The following is an 11,232-nucleotide window of genomic DNA, read 5'->3' as shown; positions in this document are numbered from 1 at the left end:
ACCCACGAACCTGCTGAGGATGCAATCCATCCCACCTTCCAGATTTTTAAAGAAGATATTGAACAAAACCGGTCCCAGGACCAACTCTGAGGCACTCCACTTGATACCAGCTGCCAACCACCCACTGAGCCATTGATTACTACCTGTTGAGCTTGCCAAGCCACCAGGTTTCTGTCCACTTTACAGTTCATTCCTCCAACCCGTACTTTTTCAGCTTACTTGCAAGAATGCTGTAGGAGACAGTATCAAAAGCCTTCCTAAAGTCATGGTATATCACATTCACTACATTTCCCACATCCACTTAGCCATCATAGCAGGCAGTCAGGTTGGTCAGGCATGACTTGCCCTTGGTGAACCCATGCTGACTGTTCTCAATCACCTTCTCCTCCTCCAAGTGCTTAGAAATGGATTCTTCGAGGACCTGCTCCATGATTTTTCTGGGGACTGAGGTGAGGCTGACTGGTCTGTAGTTCCCCAGATTTTCCTTCCCCCCTTTCTTACAGATGGGAACTATATTTGACCTTATCCAACTGTCCCCTGATCACATGAGTTTTCAAAGATAATGGCTAGTAACTCTGGAATCACATCTGCCAGCTCCTTCAGTAACCTTAGATGCATTGAATCTGGCCCGATGGACTTGTACACATCCAGCTCTTCTAAACAGTTCCTAAGCTGTTCTTTTCACCACTGAGGGCTGCTCACTTTCTTCCCAAACTTTTCTACCCACTGCCATAGTCTGGGAGCTGACCTTGTCTGTGAAGACCGAGGTAAAAAAGGCATTGAGTACTTCAGCCTTTTCCTCATCATGTGTCACTGGTTGCCTCCCCATTCAGTAAGGGACTCACACTTTATTTCAACTATATTTCAGGAGTGACTCAAACAAGAATATCCTGTCCTTTTCACATTCTTGAAGGCTTCCCTTATCTGCTTGCAATGCTTTTCTGTGAGTTATATTCACATCTATGCTAAGTTGCAAGAGTAAGGATATTCTTTCTCTGCCCATTTGAGAGGTACCATGCACACCTATTGAAGTACCCAACCAATCTCTCTACCCTGGTTAAAACTGAATTTCCAAGTCAATTCCTTCCCCTTTACAAAGACCAGGATGAAAGGAAGAAATCCCAGTTCACCAGAATGCCTCCTAAACGCCACCAACTTCATGCATGCGCATGGTGCTACTAAGATGTACTGCAGCTAAAAGAATTACAGCACTGGTTATCAAATTCTTTTTCATTTGCACACCCCTAAAAAATTTCAATGAAGGTACAAACCCCTTTGACTTGTAAGTGAATATTGCAATTATTCACATACTTTTGACTGATCGTCATCATCTTTTGCATAGTCAGTGGACCCCCGCAGGTCTGCGGGCACAGGCTGAAAACCACTGAATTACAAGCCCTGAGATCCAAGTCCTGCAGAGCTGATTCAGGCAAGAGTCTCACAGAAATCAAGGGGAATTTTGCCTCAGTCCAACTGGAAGAATCAAGCCCCACTTCTTGTGCTATGCTTTGGTTGCCAAGGCACAAAAAGCCCAATCCATAAAAATTAGAGGAGCCTTTCCACTGATTTCAACTGCGGGTGGATCAGGGGCATGAAAAGGCAGTACAGCATACACAGGATACAGGCTTTGTTTGAGATGCACTGGATGCATCTACGTGTGCACTTTACTGCAGAGTTGACTAATTAGCTCTGCAGTAAAGTGTCGCTGTTTACATGTGCATCAGCATTAGGGAGCAGTAAATTAACTAACTCTGCTGTAACAGTACTGTTGGAACAGTGCTATCTTATGGTGCAGTAACTGTGATGAAATGCACACGCGGAAGGTGTCAAGGGCTGCCTCACACACAAGGGTGCTAAAGTATAGGGGCTGCCAGCTGCACAGCTCTACTCTTTAGCACTCCTGTGCCCCAGCCAGCCCTTCCTCTGCCCGACATCACCACCTGGAACCCGGGGCTGAACCCCCAAACCTGCTGCCAGCCCAGGGCTGCTCCGCCCCAGCTCAAACTGCTGCTGTCCCAGGTGCATGATGCATAGATGCTGCGCCCAGGAGCAGCTGACTCTGGTGCAAACTGCACCGGAGTTTCTTTCATTGCCTTAATAGCATGTGTAGATGCACCCACTGCGTGTCATTCAGCTCTGTGGGTTTTCTGAAGGAGACCAAACCCTCCTTGACTAGAGAAGCTTCTGCTCACAATCAACCCTGTACTTGGAACAGGATTCTTAGCTAGCCTCCCCTGTGATGGATCCACAACTCTTGTCATATTAACTACACTGAGGCTAAAAAAAGCTGCCAGTGAAGTGTAACATGGACCAACTGCCTGTAGCCTTTAAACTTAAGTGTGGTTTCTAGAGCTGTTCCACCAGAAAACAGGCCGTGAATGGAAATGCCATCAAAATAACTGCAGGTTAGCGAAGAGGGCAGGGATGCATAAGATGATGGGGTTGTTCTCCGAGAACAAAAATAGCAGTGAGAGATCCCTTGTCCTCACAGCAGCTTCGCAAGGAAATACACCCTTCTCTTTCTGTCCTCCAGCTCCGGTGGTCAGGAAACAAGGAGATGAGGGAGAGCAGGGCTTTCAAATACAGCGGGAGAATGGAGGATAAGTATACACAGGGCTACTTGGAAGCAGCTCAGACTTCTCAGGAATGAACCCAACTGTAAACCTAGCAAGTCCTTCAACCAAATCTGAACGGTGGCCAAGCTTTAGTCCCCAGAGACGAGGGCTCTGGGCCGTGGAATGTGTCAGTGGCAAACTGAAAACTGCAGGCAATTGTTCCCCGTCTATTTGTGGAGGCAACCAAGGGAGCCCTTCCAAAGCTGACCTTATACTTTCAAACTGGCAGCTAGCACTGGGGCTTGTGGCTTTAGACACATAAGCACTGAATTAGGCAATGTCCTAAATTAGCCCCAGGGTGTACATGGTCAGGGGAATCTGCGATCATCAACTTAAAAAACTTTTTTGCAGAGGGCTGTGCAATGTGCTTGGGGGATCCCTTGACACGGCAGGGAGGGCCAGGCTCGTTGTGCCTGTAACTTCTAAGCACTTGAAAATAGTTCCTAATAGATGTAAAATCATTCAGATGCATTGTTCAAGGTGTATGAACAGGATCTAGGCCTCCCCCTTCATTTCCAAGCAAAGATTTTTCTACTCCTAGAGGTTTAACACCATCAAGTACATTCAGCTCATTTTGTTTTTTTCAGTAGAGCTGGGCAGCAGTCCTCTCTCAACCAGAAGTGCAAAAGCTGTAATTTGAGCACAAGACTGGTTTGAATCCTAGCTCCAAAGAGGCTCTCTCAAGCCTACAGCAAGTGGTGTATCACCACCAGGCCCTCACTTCTTCCCCCTGCAAACTGGAAAAGCGCAGAGAAAGCCCAAAGTCTAGTTTATTTTGAACCCCAATCTAAACGTATCTGGATCAGAAAGTCATTTTAGCCACCTACTGGATAGGAGTCCTGCACAGAAGTTTTAGCATTAAGTAGCATACACTGCAGTGCTAGCTCTGGCTAGGATCCCTGGCACATTGGTTGACAATCCTGCCTTTTACCCATTTTCCTTTTTTTTTTTTTTTTTAAGAGCTCAGCCAGAACTTTCTCAAGGAAAACAGGACTTCTGGAGTCTTTCTATACCCATTAGCGTCACCTTGCACAAGAAAGGATTCATAAATCTTTAGGTGGTTCTATTCCCCTATTGGTTATAACAGGCCAGCTAGATGCTTGCTGGGTTGGGCTGGGCTATACCATTAAGTTGCATGTTTCAGCTATAGCTGATGTCAAATCCAGACAAAAGGTTTAATCAAAAGTTTATGATCTCGAAGACTTTTTGCTCTCCGTTTTCCTACCCCATATATATATTGGGTCAGGAAACAGTTCAAATACCCTTCTCAGCACAGACGAGGCTGGCCCACCTTGTCATCAGGAGCTCATATACTCATATATTCAACCACCTGCCATCAGTGGCATGCTAAATAAAAATGGTAACCATGGTTTAAAATGAGAATATGCTTCTAGGTGACACAGTAGAAGGAACTTATCCTAAGGCTCTTGGTAAATGAAGGCATTTAGGACACCAGAGAGAAAGATGGCAAACAAAGAAAACAAATCACATCTGAAAAAAAATGAGGACGAGACATCACAACAGGAGAAATGCCTCTAGTCCGTCGCACGCATGGCCTTACTGCTTGAAGTTCCCAGCACCCAGCAGCTCCCACTGTGACATTAAAGGCCCCATTTCCTCAGCTGCCTGACTGCCCCATACCGCGAGCATGTGTGAAATGATGGCACCAGCTGAAGACGGTGAAAAATTTGGCTGTAAATGCCACCTCCAGAAAAAGCAAGGCAGACATGGGACAAGGCAAGAGGCCTGCCATAATGGCATGAAGACCGTAGGAACCATGACCTCAACCATTACAAGTGCCTCCCACTGAACAGCACTGTAATACTTGCTGGGGATGATTTACAGAAAACAGCATAAGACACAAGCCCTGGCCCAGAGAGCTTACAGGTGGCCACCTACCTACCCCAATGAGTCTGCTCCACGAATTTTTCAGTTCACATGGCAGCTCTTCTCTCATTTACCCCCTTACCAGAATAATTCACATGCTGGCTAGGGGCATCAACCTACTGAGTCCTCTCCTGAGGAGGAGTTGACCATTCAACATGAGCAGATCCGTCCCATAATAAGACTTAAATGTTGTGGCAAGTTTTTCTTAGCATAGCCTGTCCAATTAAAATACTGCTGCCCAGATTCTCTGGGGCTAAATGCTGATTTGTACTGAGAACCTAATGGGTGGGGACCATTGCTAAGAAATGTAATAAAAGCATCGTGACCATCATTTGAGTGTGAAATCCAATAAAACAGCCATCACGGGTGACGTTCCTACAACAGCTGCTCCACAAACCATGTGCCAGTGGCCTGATCCAACACTCCCGGAAGACAATGGCCAAGCTCTGATGAACTTCTCTAGGAGCCAGCTCAGTTGCCTATATTTCTACTCTGTACTGGCAGTCTGGTACTGCTGCCCAGATATGCTGCATGTACTAATATGTAATTAATTACCAGCCACACCCCAGTTGCTGGGGTAAGGGAGGAGGAGGAGGAAGTTTTCTAAGTGACAGAAGTATGCAGGTCATGAGAAAGAGAGTAGCGTGTTTCCTTCCCAGCTGTTGAAGGCATTTTACAAACACAGGAAAGTAAATAAAAATGACAGGGAGAAAATGAGAGCTTTTTGCTAAGTTCTCGGAGGTTCTGATTTCAATGTTGAATGTTACATGGGGGGGAGGAATTTTACAAAATGTGATCTGAACAGAAACCGTGGCATTATTCTGCAATTTAATTTTTGGTAACAACAGAATACACATCTCAGAAACCAGCCCTGCAAGCACTCTGTGCTCCAAGCACAGCTGTGCTACCCGAAAGAGCAGGATCCAAACACTGACACTGACACTGAGCAGGCTCATTGCACGGGCCAAACAAGGCAAAGAGCAAGAAACAGGTCAACCTGAGAAATATAAACTGACTTAATCCTCTAGGCTCAGATCTGCAATATAGGGCTCAATCCTGCAGACACTTCAAGCCAAGATCTCTTAAACTAAGTGACAATCACTTGGCTAATAGCACAGATAAGAATATTATATCTTTAAAAACAATCCGGATCGTGCAACCCCATCTTGAATCATGCAGGACCTTGTTAGCTTCAGTGGGTTTCCATTGTGGAGTTTGCCTGCCCAGATCAACACAGGACTAGGTCTTTCGCTATGTCCTTGTAAACTTTTGCAGCTCATTTTCATTCCTTGAAAGCCAGGGACATCAGTCAGTGGTGGCTGCAAGTACTGTGGCTGCAGGTGGCAGAATAATGAATCAGAGGTGCCTCCCTCCTCTGTCCCCCTCAGACATGAAAACATAATGGGAGACAGGATCAGCTGCTTCACCAAAAAGGAGACTAGAACACACTTAAGCCATTTAGAGGGAAATTTATTACAATTTTTATGCAAGATGATGACATGAACTGAGGAATACACATGCACTCTCTTTAAAGAGCCATTTTGTTGCAGATGTGAAGAGCTGGTCAGTACTAAGTGCTTCTACAGTCTGTAACGACTTTATTTGTGCATTATGTGCCAGAGCATGAATGCAACCTCAATTAAAAGCATAGCTTTATCAAGGGTTTATCCTCAGCTCTGGTGCCAGACACTCGCCTCACATGAATGAGTAGAGGAAAGGCTGCATTAAGTCCTATCCATTAACTCAAGAAAATAAAAATGGCATCTCGCTGACAGGCCCTGGAATTGTCTAAGATGCATGGGAGGGAGGGGACAGGGGAGAAGGGACAGGGAAAACTGGAGGAGTTTTGAGAAAACGGACCTGTATTATGGATGGGTGTCTGCAGCACGTTCATCTAGAGTTGCCTCAGATTACAATAAACGCACTGTTTGCCCTGCCAAAGCTCATTTGTGCTTCTCCAAGCCCACTAAGTCTCCCTGACACTGGCCTTGCCAGCCAGTGTCAGGCCCCATCATTAACCATTGTTAGCCAGGGAAACTTCCTCCGCCGCATGCAGACAGCAGGGAGAGGAACGCGAGTGAGAGGTCACAGGGATGAGAACGGGAGTCAGGATTCTTCGGCTCTTCTTTTACGCGCTGCCAGACATGCCACGTGCCTGCGGATAAAGGAATGGCACCTCTTCGTTGACTCAGTTCACCTACCTGGAAAAAAAAGTTACCTCTTTGGAGGATCAGTGCAAGACTTAAAGCACCAGCAGATCTTCCAACGAATGGTGCTTGACAGGTTGTGTCAGTGGCAATGTCCTCTCTTTTAACAGGCAAATCTTCTGAGTAGCTAACTTGAACACTGGTAAAAATCAGGCACACATGGCAGCCCAGTTCTCATCCCTAGCTGTGCACCTGCAAATCCCACTCGGGTGATGGAGGCACCTCTGAAAACCCAGGCTGTAACGTGCTTTGTAGCCACAATAAGGTCCGAGTACATTTGTTTTACAGGCACAGACTGTGCCCTCAGAAGAGGTGGAGTTGAGTCTGGCCAAAAGGTTTCCTGTAGACAACTCCCTGAAGCTTCAGGGACAAACAGGTGCCATCGAGTCAGGTCCAACATACCAGACAAACTCATTCTCAACCCCTGCCCTCTTTTTCCAGCCTTCATCCTAGCATTTTTTCCTGAAGCAAGCCAAGGCTTTAAAAATAACTCTTGTGTCTGTAACTTTCTGCTGCAGTCCTGAAGCAAAATACAAGGTACATCCTTAATTCTTCACTGCACGATGCCACACCGGAGAGAAACGGCACCTTTCACAAATGCAAGCCAACTCTAGCCAGGAATAACGCTCACCTTATTTACTAGACGCATGGGTGTAACTCAGCATTGCATGGAGGTAGATGTGTGATTTGATCCTTTCCTCTGGTTAAAGGAACAGCCCTAGCTAAAAAGACATCACAGACTTGATGTCTCCCTCACGTAGCAATTCTAATTTTTTCCTTGCCCCTTCACACAACAGTCCAACGGGTTTGATGAATCAGAGTAAGGCGGGCAGTGGGTAACTGCATCGGAGCAAACTACGCTCAATGGTGTGCAAGAACGCCAAAGCAGTATTCAGCACAGTGCCAGGGGTCGGCATACAGCTGGCTGGTCACATGGTAGTGGGTTTTCTCCGTGTGTCCACAAACTAAACGACATTAAAATAAACTAAAAAGCACCCATTTCCCACGGGAGCAATCCCTCTCCGGTGTTCCATGATTGTGAATGGAAGAAAAGGTGGTATTGGCACTTGTGAGCGTCTCATGGATACTCAAAGTCATGGTTTCCACTCTGAAAACAAACAGTCTGGGGCACCAGTCTGCAGAAGAGAAAGCTTCTAGCAGCAAAAGCTTCAGGCAAGGCATGAGGACATGTGGATTCTCTCCACAACTTTACCAAAGAGCTATTGAATGAATCTGAATGAGTTGTTTCGCCTCTTTGGACTTCAGTTTCTCTTCTTGCAAAATGTGAATAATCAGAGAGGCAAGAAGAGTGAAATATTGCAATTATGTATGAAGGAGGTGATCAGGAACGACTCTGCTAATAGAAATTCAAGGACCAATGTGACTTTCTTCTGCGCTGCTAGCCAAAAATTAGAAACAACCTGGTCTACTACCTTCCCATTTACTGTTCTCTGAAATATCCTGACCACCTATGGTATTATAGGAACAACATCGCTTTCCATCCTAAGGTAACATCCCTGCCCCACAGACCTGCCAATCTATTTGGCTGCTCCTTTTCCCTCACATCCTATACAAGTGGTACTCTGGGCTCTTCAAGGCTTAGTTGCTCCTTATGTCCCACCCCACGCAAGCACCAGGGTGAGTATTACACAAGCCATCTATAGTCCTGCCTCTGTTTGGTCCCTCTGGCCCACAGGGAATAAATCCTGCACAAACACTGCACTCAGAAACCTGCCCCTCGCTCCCTTAGAGTCTCTGCTGCATCAGATGCTTTGCCAGACACCAACAGCCCTTGGAAGCAGATTCAGGAGGAAAATCCTGGGCCTTGCAAAACACCAGGCTGTCACTAATAATGACAGCGAAGACAAGGAGCAAATTATAATGCAGTTTGTTGTGCAGCACAGGAGAGAAAAAATGAAGTTAAGGAGTGGGTTACCCAACTACACGGATTTTACAAGCCAACTCCTTATGCCCACTCCTTGCTTTTAGTTAGGGGAAAGCTGAAGACACTTGAAAGGCTAAGACAACACCAGTGTCTGCACGGTGCCCACGATTCCCAGTGCCCACTAGTCTCAGTCCCTCTCTCAACCACTTTCGAATTGTCATATCTACAAAGAGCTACCTCTGAACGCAGAATAATTCTGGTATTTGTCCTCACAGCCACAATACCAACATGATCCTAGCTGACATGATGCAAAGGGCTTGGAGGTATACACCAAAGGTGTGATATTGCCCCAAAGTCTAGGCATTGAGATGTCCTGCCCTGCTGCCCAACAGTCACCCATAGACGCAATAGATTTGGGACGAGAATCCTGAGAAAGAGAAGTAACGTCCATCCAAAAAAAAAAAAGAAAAATACACTGGTGGACTTGTCTCTTCTGGACTGCACTTGCCATCTGCATGAAGAATGACTGATCAGGTCTATTTCTCTCTGGAAACAGGTGGTGTGCAGGATGAAAAGTCCCGACCACAAGGAAGATGGTTGTGTTCCTTCATTGCCACCTTTCAGGCTCTTGTAGAAGGAAGATTTTCCTTCTATAAGAGCCATTTAGCATCCAGGAGTTCCCCCTTGCTCTCGTTAAAGACAAGGCTGGCTTTCTAAAGAGGATAAAAAGAGTCATTAAAAAGCTATAGAAGGGGCAAAAAAGAGAGGATGGTTAGGAAGAGAAAGTCAACTATAACTGTAGCATTCACAGCTTCAGTAGCTCACTGAGAGAATTTAATAGATGGAAAAATGTGCTAATACGAAGGCTCTTAATTAATAAGCAAGATCCCGTTGCCACTGAAGTCAGAAAATTCCTACTGAATTCAGTAGGACCTGGATCAGGCCCAGCATTTGTAAAAGTACTTTAAGATCCTTGTAAAGACTGCCCTAGCGAAGGACAAAGCTTTATTATTTAAAGCACAAATTCCCTTTGTGCCACATTTAATTTTCTTTTATGTTTTTCAGGCAGGATTTTGCTCGTTATCTGTATGGAAAAGAAAATGTTTGAGCTTTCACGTGGAATTTCATCTTATGGCCAAATTGCTCCTAGGAGGAAAGTGAACTTTAAGAGGAAAATAAACAGCAACATGGTGGCTGGCTGTGGAGCGCGGGATCACCTTTGCAGGAAGAACACGTAAGCAGCCTGCTTTTTCCCTGTTATCCAGAAGCAAATGACACCGGAGACAGAGGCTGCAGCCTGAAGAGGATGTGGCGGGGCAGACCAGATCATGAAAACCCTTAGAGAAAGCCTGTCATTATGGAAGTACCGACAGGCCCCCTGTGCAGCTAGGCTGCCTGCATCTTCAAAGAAAACATGTCGGCCAAGGCTCCTTCTCCTCCTCGAGAGGCGGCACGAATGCGCTGTGTACCAGAGTAGGTGTGGTCACCAGCGCTGCTGCACCGAGCGCCAGGCGGGGGGAAATCGCTGCACCTGATGCAGCAAATAAAGAACTGGAACGGCAAGCACCAGCGAGGAGACCAGCCTCCTTTGAAGTAGCAGCATGCAGGAAAATACACTATTTTGACTGTAAAATGCACCGTTATATTGCACTAGTCTGTCTGAAACATGCACCCCTTAATTATACCCCTCTTTAAAACAAAAGACGGTAAGAATGAAACACAGCAAGCTTCAGCCCCTTCCCCTCAAGGGCGTTTTAATGAACTGAATCATCTAGATGATCCGGTACCGTTCAGGACCTGTTATTTATACCCCGCTCTGTTGGGTCCCACGTCCCACACCGCCACTGCTGGGTCCCACGTCGGCATCCGCCGGAGCCCTGCTCAGGTTTCATAACAGCATGAAAAAAAAGGGAAGACGGTGGAAGCTGGTCTCTGCCGGGTTTGTCCCTGTCGCCACTCCCTGGAAATGCTCGGAGGCCGCCGGCACCCCGGCGAACCCCGTCGGCTGAAGGCAGCTGCACGCCTGCCTCCCTGGGGAGGCCGGGAGCCGCCCACCCGCAGGAGGACCGCCACGCGCAGCCCCTGGAAGGGCTCAAGCCCAGCGGCGCTGGGACCGCAATCTGCAGGAAGGCCCCGAAAGGGATTTCCCCCCTCAGAAAATCAGGATGCTCGAAGCCGAGGCGGGGAGCGCGGCAGGCGCCTGCCCCTCCTTTGTCCGCCTCGCCAAGCGGAGCGCCCCGGCCCCGCGCGCCCCGGCCCCGCGCTCACCGTGATCCGCGGGATGTTCTTCTTCCCCTGGTAGGACATGGCGACCCGAGCCGAGCCGGGCTGGGCTGCGCCCGCACCAGGTGCACCAGACGCGGCCGCCCGCGCCCCGCCGCGCCGCGCACAATAGCGGAGCTCCCCGCGCTGCGGTGCCAGCTGCGCCCCGGCGCCGGGAATGGCTGCGCGGCGGCTCCTCCCTCCCGCCTCCCGCTCGCCCTCCTTCCCGCCGGGCTGCCGCCAGAGGGAGCCGCCGCCGCCGCGGCCCGCGCAGGGTCACGCCGGTCCTTTGTGCGGCGCCGGGAGCGGATCCCACGCCCCTGCGCTCGCCGCAGCCTTTGTTGTGCGCCCTGCCCCTCCCGGCCCTCGCCGGTTC

General features: G+C 48.1%; 1 protein-coding gene across 2 annotated transcripts in view; it reads right to left on the bottom strand.

The window, feature by feature from the left end:
• DPYSL3 (dihydropyrimidinase like 3) overlaps positions 1-11,023 on the bottom strand; it is a 44,170-nt gene extending 33,147 nt beyond the window's left edge. The window contains exon 1 of one of the 2 annotated variants that reach the window (XM_019534981.1): positions 10,863-11,023. In XM_019534981.1, coding sequence (XP_019390526.1) covers positions 10,863-10,901 — 39 coding nt within the window. In that variant the 5' untranslated portion in view covers positions 10,902-11,023. The remainder of the gene's footprint in view (positions 1-10,862) is intronic. The other variant, XM_019534980.1, reaches the window with a different exon arrangement.
• Between the last annotated feature and the right edge of the window lie 209 nt (positions 11,024-11,232).

Source organism: Crocodylus porosus, unplaced genomic scaffold (genome assembly GCF_001723895.1).
Source record: "Crocodylus porosus isolate Cpor-Errol unplaced genomic scaffold, CroPor_comp1, whole genome shotgun sequence".
Taxonomy (NCBI): domain Eukaryota; kingdom Metazoa; phylum Chordata; order Crocodylia; family Crocodylidae; genus Crocodylus; species Crocodylus porosus.
This window is presented reverse-complemented; position numbering and strand designations above follow the sequence as displayed.